Here is a 26,264-nt window from a genome sequence, read left to right as displayed (position 1 = left end):
CTTGGGGGAACCACCACTTGGTAACTTTTGACCTTCCCCTAGTTTTTGTCCCCTGGCATCTCCTGGCTTATGACAACAGGCAGCTAATTATAATCACCCAACAAGAGCCCTGCCACTCACTCATGGATAGATTCAGTGAGACAATCACATTCTCGGACCATCCCTGTAGAAAATGACCCAGGCATCTTATTGTCTAGTGGTCAGATCATCAAGGGGAAAAAGTGGTTTCCTCTCATGGTGACTTCTGACAGTGACAAGTGATCCTGACCCTCGTGTAACAATGTTTCCTTTTTTCCAGCCCTGGGAGTTTTTCTCATCCAGTGCTTTTTCCAAAAGATACATGATTTCAGTGACTTAAATATAACTTGTTATTAGTTACAAGGTAGCCCATTTGTATCTCTTACTAAATCTGTACAAGCAACATTAGTAGATATCCTTCATTAAAGGTATTCTTCACTTGAACTGCACGTGGAGGGAAGACCCAGGACACAGTCCTATTCCAGAAACTACTGCCATACCCAGAGAAGAGCACGTGTTCTGTGTACATGGCATTATGACGTGGAGGCACACTCACTTTGAGAATCTCAGAAATGAAGATGCTTAAAATTGTTTTGCATCTTTCCTGTCCCCCCTCTTAAGAAGACTTTTAGAGTAATCGTTGCCGGTTTGCAAATATTCTTGCAAATTCAGTAAAACACTTAAAAATTATAAAATGTGGTGCATGATGGTTAGTTTTCCCTGTGCCATCCCTTAGGCCTGACTGCTTCTGAATGTCCTCTGCCTGTCTGGCTTCCTTGCCCCGTGCCCTGCTCTTTTTCTCACCCAGAGGCAGCCCTAGGGCTGTGTCAGGGGCTTTCTGTGCAGATCCCTGTACTGTGTCACCCCACTTTCCCCTCAACCTGTGTGCTGGCTGCCAGATCCACCTCCCTACATCGTCACTCAGGCTTCCCTCTTTGGGGGCCACCACACCTCCTACCAGTCACTTCTAGACTTCCCTCAGTCTTATTTCCAAGGAGCCCTGTGTTCTGTATTTCTATACTACAGTCTTCTTGGGAACTGCCCCAGCCCAGCCCGCACCCCCCCCCACCTCCTCCTCCCTCATTCTTTCCCTGCATATACAGACTCCACCCAAGTCTCAGAGCCTTGCTGTAGGGAGGATCCACCCCACAAAGCATCCCAATTACCCACCAAGGGCACAGCTGGCTCCCTGCCCGCAACACCTGGATTTATATGCACCACCTAGAACCCTGGGAAGTGTGTCCTGCATGTCAGTCATGCTGCACCTGTGGCGAGCTGGGAAAAGACAGGGACCATGCATTAGATGTCTTTTATTGTCTCCATACACTCAAAAAGTAATTATCCCTGATTAAAAGGTAGACTTTCTTTAAAACATTCTCTCATTTGCACACCGTCCTTGAGCCCGAGGGTCCAAGTCAAATACATACCGGGACAGGGGATCCCTAGTGACATGCATACATGATGTCCCATGAAAGCAAGGGGACCCCATCTCTACTATCAGCATGTGGGCGTGGGGAAGTCTGGAAAGTAAAAGCAATGGAGAAATACAAAGGGAATTTGTAAAGTGACATTTCTAAATAGTCATGGGGAGTGAGCAAGAACAGTCAGAAACTTGATGAGAGTCAGAATCCACTGTAGGTGGCACTCAAGTTTCCATAATTTAAAATGACCGCTATCCTAATTTCTGGTCCTCCTATTTCACTGTCTAGATGAGAAGAACATTTCCCTTGAAATGGTTCCTACTGTTGGAGGAAGCAATTTCAGGCCAAGGGACAAGGAGATGCCTTAGCCCTAATCAAGGCACATGGCTCTGGGCCAGATGTCTGACCACCACACGGGCTACTGACCAGTCAGCTCCAACACCATCCTTCCTTCTGTCCTCTGCTCTCCAGGGTGCCCACCACAGACCTCTCCCTTGCCAACTGCTCTTCATTTCCACTGATGGGTGCTCTGGTCATGAGCAGCACTCCACCTGGCCCCAGGGTTCAGCACCCATATGGCGTCATTCCCCTCACTGCAACATGGCCCTGCAGGGCAGCCCTTAACCCCCTTTCCCAGATGAGGACCTGGGGTTCTGAGAGGCATGCTTCTTGCCTAGGGCCATGTGGCCCCAAACACAGGGTTGGCTTAGACCACGCTGTCCCTCACAACACATAGAGTATCATACTTGTGTCTCTTGTCCCTCTTTTGCTCAGAGTCATGGCAAAGACAATTTTACCCTCTTCAGTGGTTTTTAATGACACTGAATAGCACGTAATTAAAAAATAAGGATTTGTCAGAAGCTTTATTACCCTTAAAAGATAACAGCTGAAGAATAACAATCCATTCTTATTGCCTCTCAGTGTTTTGATTGTGGAGCAAGAGCCAAATGGATCTTACATGAAAAGCTGCGTTATTTGCCAGTGTTGAAGCATATTGCAACTTCAAAATACCTGTCTGTTGACACTACATGCTCTCATTGAAAATGTCATTCAAAATAACTAATTAATAAAACTTTAGAATTACATACCGATTATTTTATAGATGTGACTAGAAATAAGCTTAGTAAGGTCAATTTTGCCTAAATGGGCTCATTTAAACTTCCCAATCCCTGATCTATAAATGAAAGAATTGGATTAATATAGTTTGTTATTCTACATTCTGGTTTCTGATGTCAATCATATAAATAATAATTCAGCTTAGTAGTCACCATTTATGCCAGCTTAGCTATAAAAATTACCAATTTATTGTGTGCTACTCAACAGCTACTCAATAGGTTCTGGAGGGAGAGAGGAGGATGTAATTTGTCTATTTTCACCGTCCTTGTCAGCAAATAACAGTATTTGGGAATTAGCATGACTATTGCAAACTCTTAACTAAAATAATATTCAAATTAAACTGAGGCAGCATAAGACAGTAGAAGGGGCCAGCACTGGAAACAAATTGGCCTGGGCTTGAGTTCAAACCCTGCTCAACACTAGCTGGGTGGCCTCAGGAAGAATCATTTCCGTTCCGTTTCTGCTTCAGCATCTATGGTTTGAGATTTCCAAGACCATCCTGTGGGTTTATGGCTACGAAAGGGAGAGCAGCAGTGTGCCAACACTGAGTAAGTTGTTCTTATTTATTTCGTAAGGATTGTCTTTTATTCTAAGTGAGGTACTGCCCCACTAGAACTCAGGCTGAGTATAATGTAAACTCAGAACCATAATGTGTTTTAGAAGCCCCCCCACAAAATACTATAACACTTACTGTGTTGGTTGAGTATTTTATGTTATAGAAGCCAAGACCCAAAAGAGAATTGAGGAGCAAGAAAACAGTTTTTCTATTTTTACATTTGAAGGAAAAATAATGGATCTGTCATAGGAAGCATTAATTAAATATCAGCTGGATGGATGAATGGATGGATGGATGGAAGGATGGATGGATGGGTGGAAGGAAGGAAGAGAGGGAGGGAGGGAGGGAGGGAGGGAGGGAGGGAGGGAGGAAGGAAGGAAGGAAGGAAGGAAGGAAGGAAGGAAGGAAGGAAGGAAGGAAGGATGAGTGGCAGGCTAAAGAATTGGGAAAAGAGGAACCTGGGCTCTCTGGTATGGATAGGCTACCTCATAGGGCTCATACTGCCCTCCTGATCTGGGGACTTGCATTACAGTTCTGCTTCACATTTGAATTGTGAAGAACATTTCCAACTCTCTTTAAATAAAATACAAAGTCACTCCAAAGAACATTTTCCTCATCTGGGCCATGTCTCACGCCATTAATGTAAAACTGCTGATTTAATGGAGCTGTTTTTGATCTATTAAGAAAAGACACACCTAATTTAATTTGGCTATTTTTCCAAGAATAAGTGTCTTAATTTGCAGAAGGATTTGATTATAATTTTAAGTAATATTGCAGTTGTACTTTTAGTCATGAAGATGATATTGAGTGCCTTTATGGGGCTCAAATGTGGAAAGTCCCAGAGAATTGTATGAGTTGGGAATTTTATCTTTAACAACATTCAGGGCCATTTCTGTTTGTAATGTGACAAATATATTTTAGAATGAACACGATCTCTGATAGGGAATTTTGCATTAAAAAAAAAAAAAAACAAAGAAAGAAAGAAAAGCAGGCAGTTTTCCCTTCAAGTGTGAAGTGGAATAATCCCAGAATATAAAAACATGTAAAACTGAGATACAGACACCCATCACTTTTATCTGTACATTTTCTTCTTAAAACATGTGTTATCACGAGAGAATTTCTAATACTGATCTTTGTTCCCACTGGGTCAGCTTTGTTTCTTCATTTTCTTCTGAATTACTCTGAAAAATGGAAAATTTCTAGATACTCAAATGTACCTACTGAAATATATTATAGATATTGAATGTGTTATCCAAATGTTAGACTCAAATGGGATTGAATTTCCATTCTGCACCTGATGACATATATTCTCCAATTATGAGAGAAAACAAACAAACAAAAATTTCCTTCTTCCCTCTGTCAGTCTACCCTGAGCCAGATTTAGCCATATCTCATGGAGAAAATTGCTTTCCTATAACTGACAACCTGTAGGGTCATTGGTATGACCCTGTCTGGTGTCAGGTTGAAAACCATGGGAGATACCACAGCAGGTGAATGGGAACAACACCAGCAGTATGAGGGACACACATGGTCACCCCACAGTGGCCACTGCCAGATACAGGGTGCCAGGCCCTGGGAGGATAGGGACGCCAGCATATGGGTGAGCCTGCCAGGTTTGGGAGGTAGTTTTAATGAAGGAATGAGTGACAGATAGAAAGAGGCATCTGCATTGCCAAGTGCAAGGATGGCCCAACCTGGGGTACCCTTGCTGCAGAAGTCTTACCCTGCAGACAGGGGAATTGCACCGGTGGGATTTAGTAAAAAAAAAAAAAAAAAAAAAAAAAAAGTCACCCTGCCCCTGCCCTAACCCACAGGAATTTCTCTCACTGACATGTTATGGCTACAAATACTTACTTGAGATCCAAGCATTGCAGTTGATCAAATTGGCAGGAGGAAAAATCTCTTGAGACAGAGTGAATTTTCTTTCTCCTGAAGTTGTTGGATAAGCGTCTGAATTGCAGGTGCCTGGGTGGCTCAGTCGGTTGAGCGTCCGACTTCAGCTCAGGTCATGATATCACAGTCTGTGAGTTCGAGCCCCGCATCAGGTTCTGTGCTGACAGCTCAGAGCCTGCAGCCTGCTTCAGATTCTGTGGCTCCCTCTCTCTCTGCCCCTCCCCTGCTCATGCTCTGTCTCTCTCTGTCTCAAAAATAAATAAAAACATTAAAAAAAAAAGATTAAAAAAAACAGTGTCTGAATTGTAGGGGGTCTTCCCTTTCTTCCTTCAGGAATGGAAGGTCTTCCATTTCTTCCTTCAGGTTTCCATACAAGCACCAGTGAGGGCACGGAGCTGTGCCTTCTATTAGTTGTGGCCACACTAGGCTTTTCTCTTGGAGGGGGGGGACCACAGCCGAGAGTGGAGGCTCCAAAGTCAGGCTGCTGGGGTGTCTGTTCGGGACCCTGGCATCTACCATGTGAGGGGCCTGGAGCAGAGTACCTCTGTGCTCTGCACTTCGGCTTCCTTCCCTAATGAGAAGAGCAATAGAACAAATCATAGTTGCCAGGACGAGATATGATACAGCCTGTAACACGCCTAGCATGGTGCTTGGCCCATGGAAATCCCACGGCCATTTTAGTTGGTATCACTATCTCAGTATAACCTGTGGTTGATGCCACTTTGGTGGAGGTGCCCCTGGCCTGGGGTAGCTTCCACTCAGGATGCAGTTTGAATCATGTGCCACAGACAGACGACTTACCCAGAGGGCTGTCAGGATGGGGCTGTTGTAATAGGGCATGCTGCACACTGTGTGTCTCCGAGAGTATGCAGCCACTGTGCCTGACCCCCACACTGGACTTTTCCTGAGACCTCTGCTGCGTTCCTCATAGGGAGTTTCCCTTCCTGCCCAGTAAGCAGGAGTGTGCCTCGCACACACACAACCACCTTGCAGGGTCCTCGGCCCAGTGGAAACAGGTTGTTTCTCCTACCACTTTCATCTACACCGGTGCAGCCACCTCTCCTAGTCCACACTAGCAGCTAGATCTTCATCCAGGCAAACAGTTTTTAACAGAAATGAAATGAGAGTCATTCCATCAGCCCCTGGGAATTTCTGTGACCAATCTCGAAAGCAAAACATAAAAATTTCCCACTACATTATTTAACTTTTATATATATTCTAATCATTGCTTGTTTAACCTGACTGTGACCCAATTGCTGGGACAGATGTAAAAGGACTAAAAGGTGCTTTTTGCCTTCCAGCTGCTCAGAACCCCTTCCCCAGTCACGACGTTAATGAAACTAGTGTTGTTTGTGTTCCTTTGACCACTTGGGGTTCGCTCAGGTGGGTCTGGCCAAGCCTACTGTTGGAGCTGCACGCACACACGTCCCCACCTGGTGCCACCTGGCGTGACGGCTCAACTCTCACATCTACTTTGTGTAGCTTCTGCCTAAGTGAACCATTTACATCACACGCTGTCTTTAATTGCCAGAAACCAGTCACTTTAATATTAAGTGGCAAACATTAGTTTTGCTACTTCTGATCACGGAGGAGCTTTGTATTATTAGAATTCCCCCAAATTTCCAGCTAGGTTTTGATAATTGTGACAGTATTTCTTTTTTCTAACTGATAAGTCTGTGGGTGGATTGGGTTTCAAGTGCTGGTCAGCAGCAATAGTTATCCCTCAGGTGTGCTGTGATGCCCTATTTTACCCAGTAAAGCAGAGTCTACACAGGCCAGGGGAGGCCACTTGGCTCCCTTCACACGAGCTGCTTTTTGGTTTCTAGGTTGCTTGCCTTTGGTAACCCCCTAAATTTTCTTGGAGTTTCTCCTTGTCATCTGATCATTGGTACTAAGATGAGTATCTTCCTGGAAAATAAGATGCCATTAAGCCATCGTAATGATTTTACGGAAATATAGAAATGCTCCTTGTTTTCAGATATATTTGTGTTTGTTTTTAAATGCTTAAAAGAGGGAAAAAAACAAACAAACATAGCTCAAACTTGTAAACATCCTCAAAAGGAGTATTGAAAAATCAAGAAAATCTGTAGAGAGCTTGGTGCAAATTCTTTGGGCCAGAAAAGGTACTTCTGCCATGCCAAGCCCTGTCCTACTTCATCTGGTCCCAGTGGGTTGTTGATGGGCATACAGAGAGCATATTTCAAGAGAACGATAACCAGAATATCTGCCATAGAAGATTATTTTTATCCTTGTTGATTTGGTTCTCTTATTATCATATATCAGCATGAATCTGTTTTATTTTTAGAATCAACCTAGATATAAACTAATCTGTAGGTCACATGGAATGCGCCTTTGCCTCCAAAGCGAGAATGGTTGAAGCATAAATATTGGATGATTCAGTTCAAATTACATTCACTAAATAATACCTGTAATGTATTCATAATAACTTTCCTCTTTTGGTTGGCGGTGATAAAGTTAGAGCTTAAAACTCCATGTTTACCGCTATCTTAATCGTCTGCCCTTTTTATACCTTGCCACACAGAGGACTCCAGACATTTAGAGATGGTTCTGCATTTGTAATTGTTTTACATTTAGCTGCGAGTTTTACATGGATGTTGAATGCCAGCAGAATGTCAGCGGTAGCCATTTTCTCTAGCCAAGGCTGAGAGTACATTTTTTTTAGCCCCTCACCTGCCATATGTTTAGAGTGAATGAAAATCTGTGAAAGAGAAACAGTTCAAGCAACATTGACTCCCTTCCTCCCAGAAACCAAGTTATTGGCATAAGCATGGCAGACCCCTCGGGCTCTCTGTTGTTCACATTGATCCGTCACTTCTTGGGTCATGTTCATCAGTGAAGCAGCCTGTGGAATCCCTGCTCGCTCACTTGACGGCACGTTCTCTAGACGTTAAACAGGCTGAATGATGGGTTTTCTCATCGCTGATGTTTTACTGTCATGGGCTTCTTTCTTTCGTGGTGACTTACAGAAGGTGAGGTGTACCCGCGGCACCAGAGATGGAAGTAGGAAATGCGGTCATTAGGGGTGTGCTCCTCAACAAATCAGTCCCCTAAGAAGAACTGATCTGAACAGAGATCAAATCCATTGCACTCTTGGAGTGTCCCGAGATCCTAAGAGGGAGACCCATTTGTTCCCTGTGCCAGAAGGACAGGGGAGTATGGGAGAAGATCTCCAAAAGTCTGTGATCTAATAGCCTGAAGCAAACCTATTTCTATCACATTTCCACTTAGTGTTATCATTTCCTTGGAATTATTCTTAAACCTGGTCATATGGCTATTGTCTTCTTTCTTAGCAGAAGTGGACTGCTTTCCTTTCAAGGAGTGTATCATTAGTGTTTGAAACCTAATCTAATATCTTATACTTCCATGTGTTTAATTTCCTTTTCCCGAAAATCCATTTTATTTGGTTACATTGTTCAGTAAAGTCATCCTTTTTATCCGTTACCAGGCTGTGACATTTACTTTGAATGATTCATTTATTTGGGATCTTAAACCATCCTAGAATTTAAATTTGCATTATATTGAAAGACAAACAGAATCTCTGTAAAAAATGATGTATGGCTTTAGGCTGTATCTGGCATCTGTTCCTATCTTGATGATTATGGAATTTCATCCATTTATTTAGGATTATTGAGTGCCAACCCAGCCCACCTATGGATTTTCCTCTGGGTGGCAGATACCAGGGAAGATGTGAAGGATATAGAAGTCCATCGGAGCAGAGTTTCCTCCTTCCAGAAATGCCCCTCCCAAGGTTCTGTGATGTGGCTCAGAACCTTCTTCATCCCTCCCCAGTCCCTCCTCCATCTTCCTTTCCTGCGAATGTACTTCTGCCCCTGCTGCAGAAGTGGGAAGGTAGGAGTTCCCAGCGGTGCATGCTCTCCTTTTCTCCTTGACGGCAGTCTCCAGACCCATGACTCATTGCTTCCTGTCTGCAGCCCAGGCCTCTCTGCCAGGACACATTTGTCATCTCCCCAGTATTTCTCCCCTGACATCCCTTCGGACCCTTCAGACTCGACAGTTCCCCTTGTCACTTGAGCCTTGAACCCCTAAGTTTTGTCCTGCCTTTTCCCTCTCTCACCAAGAGTGAGCAGCCCTACAGCCTGAAGCCTCCTCTCCCTTCCCTCCAACCCTGCTTTCTTGAGGCCCATGTCACATCTTTCTCCCTGACTAGCTCCTCTTCCTCCAGTCTCTCTCCCTTCTAGGCCCTTCCAACATGTGCCCTCCCCTGCCATTATCTCTCAAGTACTGGCCATATCTTGCTGTTCATCTACTTAAAAGCCTCCAGTGATCCCCAGATGCTAGAGACTATTGTTGCCCCTCCTGCCGTGACAGACCCTTGGCAGGCTGACCTATACCACTCTCCGTCCATGGGTACTTACATAGTCTCTGGGTCCATTCAGTCCACAGGGTACTTACCACCTCGCAGGTTGGGTGTCTGTCCTCCCAGATAAGTTGTGAATGCTGTAATCTTTCTCACCTTGCTTCCTCCAGCTCCTAGAACAGTCCCTGGCACATGGTCTGCTCCTCTGCAGGCATCTTCCATGAATAAGTGATCCAGCAACAGTGCCCGGGGGGCTCTGTTCTCTGCCAGGCCACCTCTCCACCTGTTCCAGAGTGTGCTCAGTGAGGACCTTTGCATTAGAAGACCCTCCCCACAGTGTGTAGTGTGTACCACGCATACCATAGGCATTTGTGGGGACAGTTTTTCATTGAGATATAATTCACATACCATAAAACTCCCCCTTTTAAATTGTGTACTACAGTGGGTTTTACTATATTCACCAGATTGTGCAACCATTAGCATCATCCAGTTCCAGAATGTTTTCATCATCCCCAAAAGAAACCCTGTATCCACTCTGCCCACAGTCCCTGGCAAGCTCTAATTTCTTTTCTGACTCTGGATTTTCTTTTTCTGGACATTTCTATAAATGGAGTCACACAATATGAGGCCTTTTGTATCTACCTTCTCCCACTTAGCAGTGTTTTCAAGGGTCGTCTGTGTTGTAGCTGGTTCAATATTTCATTCGTTTTTATGGCTGAATAATATTCCACTGTATGGAGAGACTACATTTGGTTTATCCATTCTTCAGTTTATGGACATTCGGGTTGTTTTCACTTTTTGCCTATTACAGAGAATGCTGCTGTGAACACTTGTGGACAGGCTTTTGTGTGAACGTACATTTTTAGTTCTCATGGGTGTAGACCTCAGATTTCCTGGGTCACGCGTCTGACTCCTGAGGGGCTGATGGCCACACTGTTTTCCACAGCAGCCGTGCCATTCCACATCCCACCAGCAGAGTGTGACAATTCCAGGTTCTCAACACCCTCGCCAACACTGTCATCCTTGTCCCTTTGGATGATAACCATCTTAGTAGGGTTAAAGGAGTACCTCAGTGGTTTTTATTTCCGTTTCCCTAGTGGCTAATGATGTTGAGCATTTTTTATATGTTTGTTGGCCATGCATTTGTCTTTTTTGAAGAAATGTCTATTCAAATCATTTGACCATTTTTTTTAATTGAATTGTCATGTTATTATTGAATTACAAGAGTTTACATATTCTAGGTATGAGACCCTTATTAGGTAACTGATTTGCAAATATTTTCCCTCATTCTGTGGGTTGTCTCTTCACTTTTTTTTTTTCCAGTCTCTTCAGTTTGTTGATACATTTTCCTATTTTTTGTCTTTGGTTGCTTGTGCTTTTGCTGCCATATCTGAGACCAGTGAGCATTTTAAAGCTTTATCCTTTGACTGCTGTTTGCCTAAGAAATGAAAAGGTGTTATCACCATCCTCTGCATCCTCTCCTCCTAAAGCTTCTGGTGGTGGGACTGATGGAAGAAATCATCTCATTAATTTCCTCGTTTCGTAAATTATTCTTAGCTGTCCCTTCTCTGAGCTCAGACTCTTTGCAACTGTTGATGCATCTTTTTACTAGGTTTAAAGTATATCTATAGATATATTTAAAACATTTGATTCAGGGTAACATTCCTCAGTCCACGGCTGTTTTAAATAGTCTCCTTTTCACCAGATTTCTGTGAGCACAATATCTGTCCTTGTGTGAGGAATGTGCCCGCCATCTTGTCCATAACACTTTGTTCTCTGCTTCATCCTGGAGGGCTGCTTCCACCTCTGCCTGTGCTCCATTTCCTCTTCCCTCCAAGTCAGGCATATCATCCAACCAGACACCTTCTCTTCAAGACCATTCTCAGAAGTTATGGTCATTTCAAATCTGCAGGTAGCCATCGTACCATTTCCACTTGTTCAACATATATATATCCTGGAAATAGGCAGAGAACAAGTACTGTACAAGCCCAGGGATTAATCATATAGATGCAAGCCAGCATTGACCTCTTCAAAACGTGAGGGCGTGCTGGACTTTCCTTAGTGGTGGCAGACCTTCTCAGGGTGATCTAGAAACCTAAGTGAGGCCACACTGCTCCCTTGCCTCAAACCATTCAGACCTCCTGTCACCCAGACCCAGCCAGCCTTTCAAATGTACCTCCTGCCCCTCTTGCCACCCTGGGGTGGGTACCAATCTCCTTTCACGTCCTGAAACTCCTTGGGGCTCCTTCCAACTCATGCCTCTCTGCACCTGTAATGCTCTCACAGCTGCTTGCCCCCACCCCCTCTTGATTAGCCCCTTTCTGGCCACTGCTTCAGAGGCCTCCCTGCCCTTTCTGTCCTCGCTCTCTACCTGGCACTGACGTAAGGACAGCTCCCCTTACTCTGTGCACCTGTCTCTGCTGGAATGTGGGCCTGCTGAGGGTAGGGGCAGCCCCTGTCCTGTTTCCCAGTTACGTGCCCATCACCAAGCACTGGTGGGCACTCAGCACATATTTCTTGCACGGATAAGCATTTGAGTGAATGTGGACTTGCTTTCTGAAAATGGCAGAGTCCCTTGAAATCAAGTGTACTGAGCAGAGTAGGATGCTGAATAGAAATCATGCACACAGGCCTGTGTATATATGTAGTGTGTTCACCATTCTCTAGTTCAGCCCATTTTGTCATTCTTAGTATGAGGTAATTCTAGCAAAAGTATCTTTGTAGGAAGACATATTTTCTCCTGGAGCAATATTCCCCCACCCCATGGATGGCATTTGTATCCACAGCTTTTCACACCTTTCTGGAAATTTTGAGCTCTCATATTTTGGTCTGTTTCTGGAACTAAGGCCTTAAGAATAGCACTGCCTCTTTTCTGCTTTTTCTGTGTCTGAATCAGATGGACCTATCGTTGTTATCTCTAACTATATTTTTTATATCTGCCTTTGGTTTTGTTTTTAATGTTTATTTATTTTTAAGAGAGAGAGAGAGAGAATGCAAGCGGGGAGGGGCAGAGACAGAGAGAGAAAGAGGGACACACAGAACCTGAAGCAGCTCTAGGCTCTCAGCTGTCAGCACAGAGCCTGATGCGAGACTCGAATTCATGAACCATGAAATCATGACCTGAGCTGAAGTCAGACACTTAAGCAACTGAGCCACCCAGGTGCCCCACTGCCATTGGTTTAAAGAAGCTCATTCTGTCCTTACAATAGGTGAGAAAAGATCCCTTTGATTAGTACTATATTCCATTCTCACCAGATTGCCTATTTATGAGATATTTTACACATACTAGAAAATAGCTAACATTTACATAAGTTCTAAAGAATAATAAAACATGCCCCTGTACTGGCCCCCCATGTGTACTGACCAATATATTTGACCTTTCCCTATGCAGCCTCTTCCCCCACCCCAGATATAATCTGGGTGATAGTTTCACTGCATATGTGTGCATTCCTAAAGCAGTATGTTTTACTTTGCCTGTTTTTTAAATTTATGTAGAGTGTCACCTGGGTGGCTCAGTTGGTTAAGCTTCTGACTCTTGATCTCAGCTCAGGTCGTGATCTCACAGTTTGTGAGTTTGAGCCCCACGTCGGGCTCTGTGCTGGTGGCACAGGACCTGCTTGGGATTCTGTCTCTCCTTCTCTCTGCCCCCCCCCCAACTTCTGTTTTCATTCTCTCTCTCTCAAAATAAATAAATAAACTTTAAAAAATAAATAAAAATAATGGCATGAGAACAGACACTCAGATCATTGGAACAGAATAGAGAACCCAGAAATGGACCCACAAATGTATGGGTAACTAATCTTTGACAAAGCAGGAAAGAATATCCAATGGAATAAAGGCAGTCTCTTCAGCAAGTGGTGCTGGGAAAACTGGACAGCAACATGCAGAAGAATGAACCTGGACCACTTTCTTACATCATACACAAAAATAAACTCAAAATGGATGAAAGACATCAATGGAAGACAGGAAGCCATCAAAATCCTTGAGGAGAAAGCAGGCAAAAATCTCTTTGATCTTGGCCGCAGCAACTTCTTACTCAACACATCTCCAAAGGCAAGGGAAACAACTGCAAAAATGAACTATGGGGACCTCATCAAAATAAAAAGCTTCTGCACAGCAAAGGAAACAATCAGCAAAACTAAAAGGCAACCGATGGAATGGGAGAAGATATTCACAAATGACATATCAGATAAAGGGTTAGTATCAAAATCTATAAGGAACTTCTCAAACTCAACACCCAAAAAACAAATAATCCAGAGAAGAAATGGGCAAAAGACATGAATAGACATTTCTCCAAAGAAGGCATCCACATGGCCAACTGACACATGAGAAAATGCTCAACATCACTCATCAGCAGGGAAATACAAATCAAAACTACAATGAGATACCACCTCACACCTGTCAGAATGGCTAACATTAACAACTCGGGCAACAACAGATGTTGGTGAGGATGTGGAGAAAGAGGATCTCTTTTGCGTTGTTGGTGGGAATGCAAGCTGGTACAGCCACTATGGAAAACAGTATGGAGGTTCCTCAAAAAACGAAAAATAGAACTACCCTATGACCCAGCAATTGCACTACTAGGCATTTATCCAAAGGATACAGGTATGCTGTTTCGAAGGGACACATGCACCCCCATGTTTATAGCAGCACTATCAACAATAGCCAAGGTATGGAAAGAGCCCAAATGTCCATCAATAGATTAATGGATAAAGAAGATGTGATATATATATGTGTGTGTGTGTGTGTATATATATATATATATATATACACATACATATATGTATATTATATGTATTATATGTATATGTATATTATACATATATGTATATTACTCAGCAATCAAAAAGAATGAAATCTTAGGATTTGCAACTACGTGGATGGAACTGGAGGGTATTATGCTAAGTGAAGTTAGTCAGAGAAAGACAAATATCATATGACTTCACTCATATGAGGACTTTAAGAGACAAAACAGATGAACATAAGGGAAGGGAAACAAAAACAATATAAAAACAGGGAGGGGGGACAAAACAAAAGAGACTTACAAATATGGAGAATGAACTGAGAGTTGCTGGAGGGGTTGTGGGAGGGAGGATGGGCTAAATGGGTAAGGTGCATTAAGGAATCTACTGAAATCATTATTGCACTATATGCTAACTAATTTGGATGTAAATTTAAAAAAAAATAATAAAAAATAAAACAAGTTAAAATAAAAAAATTAAAAATAAATAAATATAAATGTATGTAGATAGAATTGCACTGTACATGTTCTTCAGTGAGTTACTTTTCCATTAACATTGTTTTTTAAGTTTCATCCATACTAATCCACACACCTGTGGTTTATTTTCACTGCTGTATAATATTCTACTATGTGACTACATCTGTCAGTAGAACTTAAAAATAGTTTCTCTCTCTTTTTTGACTTTGCCACTGTCTATAGAATATTATAAACATTGTTACATGTGGGATTGCTGGCCCACAAGTCTGCACATCTGCTGTTTCTTGGATAATGTGAAATTGCCTTCCTGAGAAGTTAAGCCAATTATCTCCTACCAGTAGGCTCTGAGAATTCCTCTGCCTATCCTCTCTGACATTTGGCATTATTAGATTTTTTTTGTTTTGCCAGTCTGGTATGTATAAAATGGTATCTCATTGTGGCTGTAATAATCCCTGATTATTAGTGATGTTAAGCACCTTAATATCCATTCATAGTTTATGTTCTGGAAATGCTTGTGTATTTTGCCCATTGTAACTTTTTTTTTTTTTAATGTTTATTTATTTTTGAGAGAGACAGAAACAGAATGAGAGTGGGTTCGGGGCAGAGAGAGAGGGAGACACAGAATCCAAAACAGGCTCCAGGCTCTGAGCTGTCAGCACAGAGCCCGACGCGGGGCTAGAACTCACAAACTGCAAGATCATAACCTGAGCTTAAGTCATATTCTCAACCAACTGAGACACCCAGATGCCCCTGCCCATTTTTTCTAATAGATTTGATTAGATTTGTTTCTTTTACTGATTTCTGGGAGTTCTTTACATGTTCTGGACGTTTACCCTTTGTCAGTTGTGTGTGTTGTAGATGACTTCTCCCACTTTGTACCTTGTCACTTTTTATGGTATTGTGGTAAATAGTAGTTTTTAATTTGAATATGCCCAGATGTACCAGGCTTCCCCCTTATGGTTCATGTTTTTGTTTCTTATTTAATGAATCACTCCAAATCCCAAGGTCATAAAGAATTTGCCCTATACTTTTCTTCTGGAAGTTTTGTATCACTTATTTTTTTTATCTATGCAGATTTTTACTTCAAACTGAAAACTCCCTAATCTCTCTTTATAAACTGCCTTTGCTTGAAATATATCTAGCAGTGTCATAACCCAGAGGAATGGGCACAAATCCTAGGCATTCAATAAATATTGCATAAAGCACCTATAAGCTAGGTAGTATGAGTGATGTAAGGATGAACCTGACCCATACAGTATAATACGGTATACTCATAAGGAGTATAATGGGCTAAGTCGTGGGTGCCAGAAAGATATGCCTAATCCCAGAACCTGTGAATGTTAACTTATTCCAAGAAGGGTCTTTACAACTCAGTGAAGGATCTTGACATGAGAAGATCATCCTGGATTATCCAGGTGAGCCCTAAATCTAATAACAAGTGTCTTTATAAGAGACACACGAAGAGGAGGAGGCAGTATAGCCAAGGAGGCAGGGATGGGAGTGATCAGTCACATAGAGCCTCTGCAGGAAGTAAGGCCCTGCTGACACCTTGACTTTGAACTTCTGGCCTCTGAGAAGTGTGAGAGAACAAACTTCTGTTGTTCTAAGCCCGCCCCCCGCCCCCTGCCCCCTGCCAACCAGTTTGTGGTCATTTACAGCAGCCACAGGAAACAAATGCAAGGATATTTAAGATGAGATGGTCCTACATGGTAACTACAGTCAGGGCTTCTCTTTATTCCACTGTCACACCCTCAAGGGATGGATGGAGCAAGCAATGGTGGCAAACTTTGCAAGTGCCACGACTTCTCAGAGGCACATGGGGTTGTCCAGAGCCTCCCAGGCAGTGCTGAAACTTGGCTTCCCTCCCCTCATAGACCACTGCCATGGGAAATGGAGTCTACAGAGTCACAAGTGCGACCAGCTCTGGGTGGGCTTGTGTCATCGATGAAGGGCTGCATGAGTTAAGGAAAACCAGGGATAGGTAGGAAAACTGCTGCAGGACACACAGATACGACATCAGAAGGCTCCCCCAAGGCTGCTTTGTCAGGCTGGGCCTAGTGGCCACTCCTGGGAAATTTAGGGAAGGTCTTTCCTTAAAAGAAAAAAAAATAGGGGCACCTGGGTGGCTCAGTTGGTTAAGTATACGACTTTGACTCAGGTCATGATCTCGTAGTTTGTGAGTTTGAGCGCACATCTGGCTCTGCTGACAGCTCAGAGCCTGGAACCTGCTTCGGATTCTGTGTCTCCCTCTCTCTCTGCCTCCCCCCCGCCAGTCATGCTCTGTCTCTCTCAAAAAAGTAAATAAAATTTAAAAAAAAATTTAAGGAATAAATAAATAAAGCAGAGAAAAGGGTGAAAATCCTAAACAGCAGTCAGCAAACACATAGCATGATTAAGTAAAAAGAAATGAAAATGAGGTAATTGTTATTTTTCTGAATTTATAAAGTCAGCATAGTCTGTGGGTGTCGATGCAGCTTAAGCCTATGGACTCAGGTTGATTTTCACGCCCATATAGATTTAAGTCAGTAGTTTAGCTCCCAACCTTGCACGAAACCCCAAACTTAATCCTGTGTACTTTAGAAATCAAGCTGAAAGCAGTAAAAGTTAGAAGACCTCGGTTCTGGTCCCAACTGTACCACTGAGTAACTGTGACTCTGGAAAATCACTTGAACCCTTCGCATTCCACTTGCTGATCAGTAATGTGGAAGCCATGACACTCACCCCAGCTCACGAGGGTCTAGCATAAAGGAGGCTTGCTTGTCCTAGAGACACAGAGGTTCCTCCAGCTTATCCACTATGTTCTTTCTGGGAGATGAACCCCTAAGCCCATATTAAGTGGGGGGAAGGAGCGGGCAGTCCACATCTCGCATGTTTCTATCGTGCTCTGGAACCTGGGTCGCGTTGAGGCTTCAATATGTGATTCCATCTGGTCCTCTGGGCAGCCCCAAGAGCAGATGTCAGTGTCCTCGCTTTACACATCAGGCAACCGAGGCTGGGGCTATTGGAACAGCTTGTCCTGGGTCCCCCCATGGTAGCAGGGAGAAAGCTGGAACTCAAACCTAAGCCCCTCTTGTCTCCAAAAGGCAAGCTCCTTCCTGTCAGACAGCTGCTGCCATTTCTAAACATAAAAACAAATAATCAGAATAAAGTTGGGGAGTTGGACTTGTATTCTCAGGCTTTTGTAACCCAGTTGAATTTGTCTTGAGGGTATCAGAAAGTTCTCCTGGAAGTTTTTGATAAATAAAAGTGGCAAATACATATTTATTCAAGTAGAGGGATATCAGTAATTGATAAAATTCTTACATCAAAACATAGACACAGCGGGTCACTGAAAAAACTCAAAATATCTAGGAACCAAGATGGATTGCTAGGTAGTAATTTAAATGTTCTCCGAATTGAGTAATCAAAGGGAAAATTCTCTCTTTAAAAAAATACTTGTGTGTGGTTTTTAATGAGATAGTAATTTAGAACAGAATTGAAGTTTTACATTTGTTAGTGGACTTTCTGAGAGAACAACAGAGCAGTGGCTAGCATTAAAACAGGTATTGGATTTGTGACCAGGTGTCTCTTTAGCCACCTGCTTTCAGCCAGAGGCACTGACCATCCACTGCCTGGCATTATTACAGCATTCGGTTCATATCTTAACATGTCTTACACAGGAGAGGAACCTTCGAATAGCGTTTCGATGTCTAAATTATAAATGCCTTTTTTTTTTATTTATATAGAAAACAACCAGCATTGAAGCCCTAAAGATATTAGATAAGAAAATGTCAGGGGTGCCTGGGTGGCTCAGTTGGTTAAGCGACCAACTTCAGCTCAGGTCATGATCTCACAGTCTGTGAGTTCAAGTCCTGCATCAGGCTCTGCACTGATGGCTCAGAGCCTAGAGCCTGCCTCAGATCCTGTCTCTCCCTCTCTCTCTCTCTCTGTCTCTCTCTCTCTCTGCCCCTCCCCCACTAGCACCCTGTAACTCTCAAAAATAAATAAACATTAATTGCACGGGTCCACTTATATGCAAATTAAAAAAAAAGAAAAAGAAAAGAAAATGTCAGGTGATGCTGCTTCTAATTGCCCTTGTTAGTAGTTCTAATAAATTCAGTTAAATCCCAGAGCTACGTACATTCTTTAAAGCTACTAAAAGAAATGATTTTTGGCACCCTGAGCTCCTTCGCTGTTTCTAAACAGTGCCAGGATTGGGGTGGTGTTTGTTTTCTTTTTGTCATGGTGTTTACATGCCCTGGCGTGGGCCTTGAGTGAAAATGCATTTGGTGATCTTCTGGTCTCCCTGCAGTCCCTAATGGATGTTTGTCTAGATGACAACACCCAGTTTAGCGCTGTTAACGCTCCAATGACAGCATAGGACCAGCCTGGGGGTGGGGGAGTGTGTGCTACGTGTGACAAGGGCGTGAATGCGAGATTGGGAATCTTCTGTGAGGTAAACACTTCCTCCTCTGGTATCCAGTTCTGGAAGCACCTTTTTGTGCTGTCTCCCACAGTGCCTTCTTTGAGGAGTCAGACCATAAATGTTCAAGTCAGAGAATCTCAAAACTTGATTATCACCCCCGGTAACTCAAGTGCTGGACTTGCTCTTAGGAGCCCAGATTTCTCAGCCTTGACAGGGACAAGCTTACCAACTGGATAGTGTCATTCAGGGAGAAGATGACGAGCTGCTGTCTGAGGTCAATTTCTGTGGTATTATACATGACATCTCTTTGTAGGGTTGACTGCGAGCTTGATTAACATCGCAGCCACTCTTGCAGATATGTGGCTTCCATAGCACATTTAGCAAAATGCATCCACTCTTCTGTTTTGTTCACCATTGTCCCAAGCACTGTATGTGGATGTGTTGGACGCAGTGGGGCCTTTCAGGAAACAGCAGGACCATTCTAGGCAGAGCATGACAGGTCTTTAGAGGGCCGCGCCTGCTCTAACCCGGGCCCTCAAGCAGACTGCGGTCTGAAAGGGGGAGCCATGAATTGCATGTTGACAGCGGGCCACGGCTGTCCTAAGGCTCAGGTGGTTGTCAGCCATAAGTTTAGCTCAGCTCTTTGAGTAATTTGTCACGCCTCGCTCGGCCCCTGCTGGGCCAGCACGTGCCAGCTTAGTGTCAGAGTGCCTGTTCGCCAGACGGCCACTCAGGCCTAACGTCCTGCTGTTCCCTGGACCAGCGGCTTGCTGGGGCCGTGCACGGAGGGCCGAGCTGCGCGACAGCCAAGTGCTGTGCAGAATAAGCGTGTTCATAATGAGACGTGAATGGCATTAGTGGGTCCCTCTAGAATTGGGCCTGAGAGGATGCCTCTCACTGTGGAAGTTTGGCAGCCTGTTCATCAGGGCGAGTCACTGGGAGTTCAGCCTGCATTCGAGAAGCCGGTTCAGACTCCCACCACCCAGGCCTTAGGCTGCCGTGACTGTCTGCATAAAACACTGTAAATTCATCAGAGGGGCCACTTTTGAATTCTTTTTTAAAGTTACATAGAGCAAACGTAAAGAGAAATTCTGGAACAGAGCTGCCCCATAGCTCTCGCCACGACAAAGGACGTGTTTCACATCCATGCAATCCAGCACAGTGACCCCAGCTGCATGTGGCTGCTGGGTGCTTGAAATACAGCTAGTGGGACAGAGGAACTGAATTTCTATTTTTTATTTTAATTAATTTAAATTTAAATTTAGATAGCCACATGCGGCTCATGGCTACCGCAGTAGACAGCACAGCCCCAAGATGCCTCTGGTCTCATGGTGTAAAAATCTTCCTCTGAATATAATTAAAAGGGGCAGAAGAGGAAGGGCCTGCATTGGGAAATCCATATGCATACTTTGAAAAAGAAAATAGAAAAATATTTTCCAATCTTAAAACACATGCTTACTGAAAGCTAATCGGAAAAGCATAATTGTCACCAACTTTTATTTTTAAAGAGGCTGTTTTGGAAAGATAGTTTTAAAATACAGTGAGAAATGCTAGGATTACTTTTGCTCTTCCAGAGTAGCAAATAATGAACTGATTGATGGTGATCCACATTCCCTGTGTTCCTGGAGAATTAGCATGATTTTCAAAATGACTAAAACACATCTTTTAACTTTTGCATTGATAACTAGGAAAGGGAAAATGAGACGTCATGCCGACTTCCCCAACTGTTAATTCATAAAGTCATACACGCGGTGCCTCCATCCGCTGTCGAATTGTTCTGACGTTATCCTGTTATTGGAAGTGCATGATTCACCTTCCGAGGAAACAGAAGCCATACACAAAAGGGGAAGATTTGCTTTCTGCCCTATGAAAGGCTGCCACACGCAGGGGTCCTATTAAGACAGCTGGAAAGTTGCTTCAGCGTGTTACGCTTGTAAGTTTTATTGGTGACTGGTTTTTGATTACACATTTGAATGCGTGTGTTCCAGACTGCAGTTTTAATTAAAAGGCAATAGTCTTTTCTTTTTTAAATTGCATTGTGCACTCTCTGCTAGAGTCCCCCACTTATTAGTTCCTATTTTCTAATGCTCATAGCCTGTCCTGGCCTGAGGCACTGGTGCCCCCTTGGAGCATACCTTCCTGGCCTTCCCTCTTCCGTGCAGTGCTTTTTTTTTTTTAAGTGTACACCAATTCTTGCTTCAAGTGTCAATTCATTTTATAGGGACTGAGAAGAACATTCTATCCACTGACCTAGGAAGGGAAGGTCCGACATCATCACACAGCCGTCAGTGGAAAGAGATGCCGTCACAATCAATGCCTCTGTTTTTGTTTGTTTGGATCAACCTTAATGATTTTTTGCTATGATTCTATAACTATTGATGTTCATATTTTTCAGTAATACTGGTGTTGGATGTAACTGACTGAAGTCTAAGAGAAACAGGTCTCAACATCAGAATCTTACCGTTAATTATGACTTCTATTTAATTCCCTGGCAAGAGGTTAACAGACTTGGAAGGTACTTTCTTCCCCCCCCCCCCCACACACACATAAAAGTTGCATAACCGTATTCAAACCAGAGTGAACCGTGTCATTGTTATATGTGTCGTTCCACATGTGCACTTGTTTCCTTAATCAATGACTGCAGCTACGAAGAGAGAGCTCTGTACCTCGAAGCAATAATTCAGAACCACCGAGAAGTAATGACGTTTGAGGATTTCGCGGCCCAAGTCTTTTCTCCCTCGCCCAGCCCCTCCCTCGGCGGAACGGGTGAGTGTCTGCATTATTCTGCCCTCCCGCGCTTAGGACGCACTCGAGCAGCAGATGTACACCTGTTTTTCACAGATAAATGCTTGCAAATTTAAGAAGAGCATTCTCTCTCTGAATCAACTAATGAATATCAAAAGGAATGATGACATTCATTTTAATTTGTTTTGTATCCGAGCTGTTCACTCAGTGCTTTTCTTCAGCTATCCTGTTAACCCCCGAATCTAGCAAGGTTAATGAACTTTTTCTCAGTAATGTGCTCCGGTTCATTCAGGAGTGTAGGTTTCTTGCTGAGCTGGGAATATGTTGTTTAAAAGCGATGCCCGAATCAGTGCTTACTTATCAAAAAAGTGTTCCTCACAGTCGAAGCCGTTGCTACTAATGCTAAATGGGGATTATGCTGCCGAGATACTCGGGTCAGGGATTAATGCAGGAGAGATGGAAGGACAGTGTCCCCTGGTCCATCATTACAGCAGAGCCGCGTGCACGCTTTCTCTCTGGAGTGGCCTGTGTCACACGGACAGGCTGCCAACCAGCGCAGCACCTGGCGTGGAACCTGTTTAGAAACTGGCTTTCAATCATTTTCATTTATTATGCCAATGGAATATTTCAGAAATTTCCATGAATGTCCTTGTTTTTAGGTTTTACTCTTTTTGTTATTTCCAATTCAAAAAAAAAAAGGGTACTACCCCTTAAACTGATTATATGATTACTGTGGGGTTTTTTTTCCCAAAGAATAGAATTACTTGTGAATTTCTGCATGTAATTACAGATTAATTGCCTTTCAGAGAGTAAATGGGATATTTAGTCAATGCATGTTGAAATTCTCAATGAGGGGCTTCCTTCTTCTTCCACCGGTGTAGACACAACTGTTAGCATGCTTAATAGATTTCTAACCTGTGTCAATGGTCTCTGAACACCGCCTTACTTCTCCGATTCTGACTTGTTAGTAAATATCTTACACACAAAGTGAAAAAAAATTAAATTCAGTGAAATAAATCACTTACAAATAAAATCAGCCATGCATCATTGTTTAACATCGCTGGCTTCAATCCTTGCCTCTCCGAGCTTTGTTGGGAGATAAGAGGGAGAGGCTTGCACTTTGCACAGGGAGCCAGGAGCAGCAGGCAGAAGGCCGGGGAGATAAGCAAGCTGGCCGAGGTGCTGGAGCCGGGCGATTTACATAATCACGCCTCTGCTTCCTGGTGAGGCGTCAAGAAACACAGGGATGGCCTCTATTGATCTTTGTTGAACTGGAATACTAAACAACATGAGAAAGCTTATAACTTAAAGCTTTGATTAATGTTTCCTACATTAAAAAAAAAAAAGTAGAACAGCTGTGAATTGAATTCTTTTATACCCTCTGCCAACATTCTATCTAAAACCAAAAAAAAAAAAAAAAATCAGTTTCAAGGGAAATGGAGATTTCACACCACTCTGGCTAGAGGTTGAAAATCATTTCTAGTGTGTGGGTGAAAGAACATGAAGGATCTGTAGCAAAGCTAATTTTTTAAAGATCGCATTCAGCTCTTTTTCATCCTCATGAGGTCCTGGGACTTAGTTTTTCTGTGCAGGGTTTTGTGAGTTGTTGGGGTTTTTTTGCTTGTTTGTTTGTTTTTAACTCTTAAGAAAGGTTTTTATTTCTTATAATTAGAAGAAATGAAATAATAACTAGGTATTGACATTCCTTAACTCTTACATTCTTAAGGCTCTAGATTAAGATGTTCCTGAAACAAATATTGATGAGCTTTGTTTTCCATGCATACTTTAGCATCTATGTAAATTAGTTTGATCTTTTCCAAAAGTTCATAATTATTTAAATCCATCCGAATGAGCTAGTGTGTAGGTAATATCTTAAGTGAGTCTCCAGAAGTGATTTGGGTTTTTCAGGACCTGGTATTTGGAGGCAATGGCTAGCAGGCTTCTTCGAGAGCATCACGTTGCCAAGGTCACTTAGCAGATAAGGGTCTGACAGCTCATGAGTGGGCCCTGGGACCCATACAAAAGGAACATGAAACCAAACATGGGCTATCAAGACAAATGCTGTTTCTTCCTCCTTTCAAATTGTTTGCATCCACATTACATTTCATAATGTTTAGGGTTTAGAGCATTCCGTGTTGAATGATAAAATTTTTTGTACACATATCACATCAGTCCATGAATGCAATTTTAAGTCTGGGCGGCATGTTCTCTGTCACCACTTTGCATATCTGCCCACACCAAAGATGAGGAAGGAACTGGAAAGGAACTTGATGCGAACTGAAATCTGGAGGCAGTGCAGTGAGGGCGTAGCATTTCCAGACCATAAATAGGCACATTTTCAAAAGCACATCCTCCGCTCTTCACATAGCAGTTTTGCTTTTGAGGAATCCCTATCCCAGCCTATTACCACTTTTACAGATGAAAACATTTTTCATTTATTCGGTGTTTCCTATTTTCTCGGGACAAGTACAGTCAAACCCACATGAGCCAGCTAGCTTAAACTAAGAAACAGAGGTGACCTCTTCTCTTCCAAGCCTCAAGCCAACTGGAAAAATTGACCCTGAGCCGCTTAAGCCTCCACAGTGCACTTAGGACCCAATCAGACCGTCTCGGCCAGCAGTGCCATCAAAGCAGGGCCTTGGGCTCCTGCTCACATGCATATGCACAATCTGAGGAATTAGGGGCTCCCAGGTTTTCTTTGTATCCTCCATGCAAGGGGCTTTGTTGTTAATGCAGAGGCAGAGTAACCTGAACCCTGTATTCCTTCCACACTGTGTTTGTAGCAGCAAGCAGTCCCATTTCTAGAGGAAGGCCTGTGATATCAGCCTTGGAGTCCTATGCATAAGTAGGAAGTGTGCTCAGTGGGAGTGGCTTGTGCCCAAAGACGCTGCTGTTGGAAAATGCCTTCTCTTCAGACTCCCCCTGCCCCAGTGCTGTTCCTTGTCACCGGAGGCAGCTAGAGAGGTGCACACCGGCCAAGTAAATGTGTTTCTCTTCATGATTCACTGTCAACCACTGATGAGGATGTAGGGTCTTTAATTGTTAGCTAATAGGTGGGTGCTCCGCTTCTTAAAAAGAGGTTTAAAAAAGAAACTATTTTCCAAGTCAGAAAATGTTATTTTAAAACACCACCTACCACATACATATTCTGTCTACTACTTGTACTCATAATACCTAGTACATAATAAGTATTTGAGCTGCCTTTTTTTTAGCCCTGTAGTTTATGTTCCCTTTGATTCCTTCCTTATTGACCAGCAATTTCTGAAAGGTAGCCAGTGTTAAAATATTTGCTGCAGTTAACACACACACACACACACACACACACACACACGTGTGTGTGTGTGTGTGTTTACATACATATATGTTTTATGCAGGTATGCATACTCATTTAACACATACACACATTGGGGTGAGGGACTTGGCTTGTGTTTTCATGCATGTTCCTAAGGAAGGGGGGGCTGCAGAGAGGCCTTCAAAGGGTTAACTGGAATGGGCACCCTCGACTGCTGGGCGGGGCTGATGTAATCACTGCAGCTCACAGCCAAGTGCATCTGTTCACCATGAGGTCATTCTTCTGCATGCTAATGATTTGGAAAATCAAGTCTAATGTTTGACATTATCGGAAAGGATATAAATAGTATACATCTTTACCTTTTGGAAGCTGGTCTTATACACAAGAAGAGGAAAAAGAAACTTTAGCTTGGACCTGAGATTTTGTTTTTTCCAAGAACTGCTTTAAAGGTTGTGTCTAGATCTTAAAACCTTGGAGGAATCCACTTGTGTCTGTTGATAAATGAATCCCCAAATCACTATTACAGTCACAGCTAGCAATTTGGTAGTGGAGGACTACAGGTATGTCTGATTTAATATCTGATTTTAAGAATTTCCAAGTGCCTTGGTTGGAACCTGATAAAGACTGAGTTTTTCGAAGAATGTCCCAAAACCAAGTTAAATGAGTTGTTCTCAGTATACACAAATCAACAGTGTTTGCTGAAGATGCCAACACTGTTTTTGGTTCCTTTCTACTTTAATATTCCTGTAGGGAACCAGCAGAGGGAGCACAAATCTTTGTTTATTTGTGAGCCCTACATAAACACCTTTGATTCCTCCAAGATGTGGTCAGACATACTTTCACCTTTATGATAGGCTAGGTGGTAAAGGTTCCAGAATTTAGAGCAAGTGGGAGCAAACTCCTCATTCGGCTCCACCCGATTCTGTCATTCTTGATGTAGGTCATATTTGGAGCTTAACCCAGATTAGTCTGAGTCGGTCTTAGGAGGTTGCCACCACCATTCCTATTCACAAAACCGTAAGCTTTCAGCGGTCACGCTCAGGAAGTGCACATGTGCCCTCTTGGAGAGGATTATTGTGCTCACCTACCTAATATAAAAGACTTTTGTAATTTTCTTCTACAACAAAATCAAATTAAGTTCATAGAACCTATCAGAAGACTCTGCCTGGTGTCACTGGATCATTCCAGTGACCCTCATAAGACTGCAGGTGTATTGGTCCCAAAGTGAAGCTGGCAAGTGGATGCTACACAAACTACTTTT

General features: G+C 43.1%; 1 protein-coding gene across 6 annotated transcripts in view; it reads left to right on the top strand.

Annotated features, from left to right (window-relative positions):
- RALGAPA2 (Ral GTPase activating protein catalytic subunit alpha 2) overlaps positions 1-26,264 on the top strand; it is a 324,755-nt gene that overhangs the window by 280,465 nt on the left and 18,026 nt on the right. For all 6 annotated transcript variants that reach the window (XM_019826890.3, XM_045053931.1, XM_019826892.3 and 3 more), the window contains one exon: positions 21,611-21,732. In XM_019826890.3, the coding sequence (XP_019682449.3) occupies positions 21,611-21,732 (122 nt within the window). The remainder of the gene's footprint in view (positions 1-21,610; positions 21,733-26,264) is intronic.

The sequence above is a fragment of the Felis catus genome, chromosome A3 (assembly GCF_018350175.1).
Source record: "Felis catus isolate Fca126 chromosome A3, F.catus_Fca126_mat1.0, whole genome shotgun sequence".
NCBI classification, from domain to species: domain Eukaryota; kingdom Metazoa; phylum Chordata; class Mammalia; order Carnivora; family Felidae; genus Felis; species Felis catus.
The sequence above is the reverse complement of the archived record's forward strand: the minus strand, read 5'-3'. Positions and strand labels throughout refer to the sequence as shown.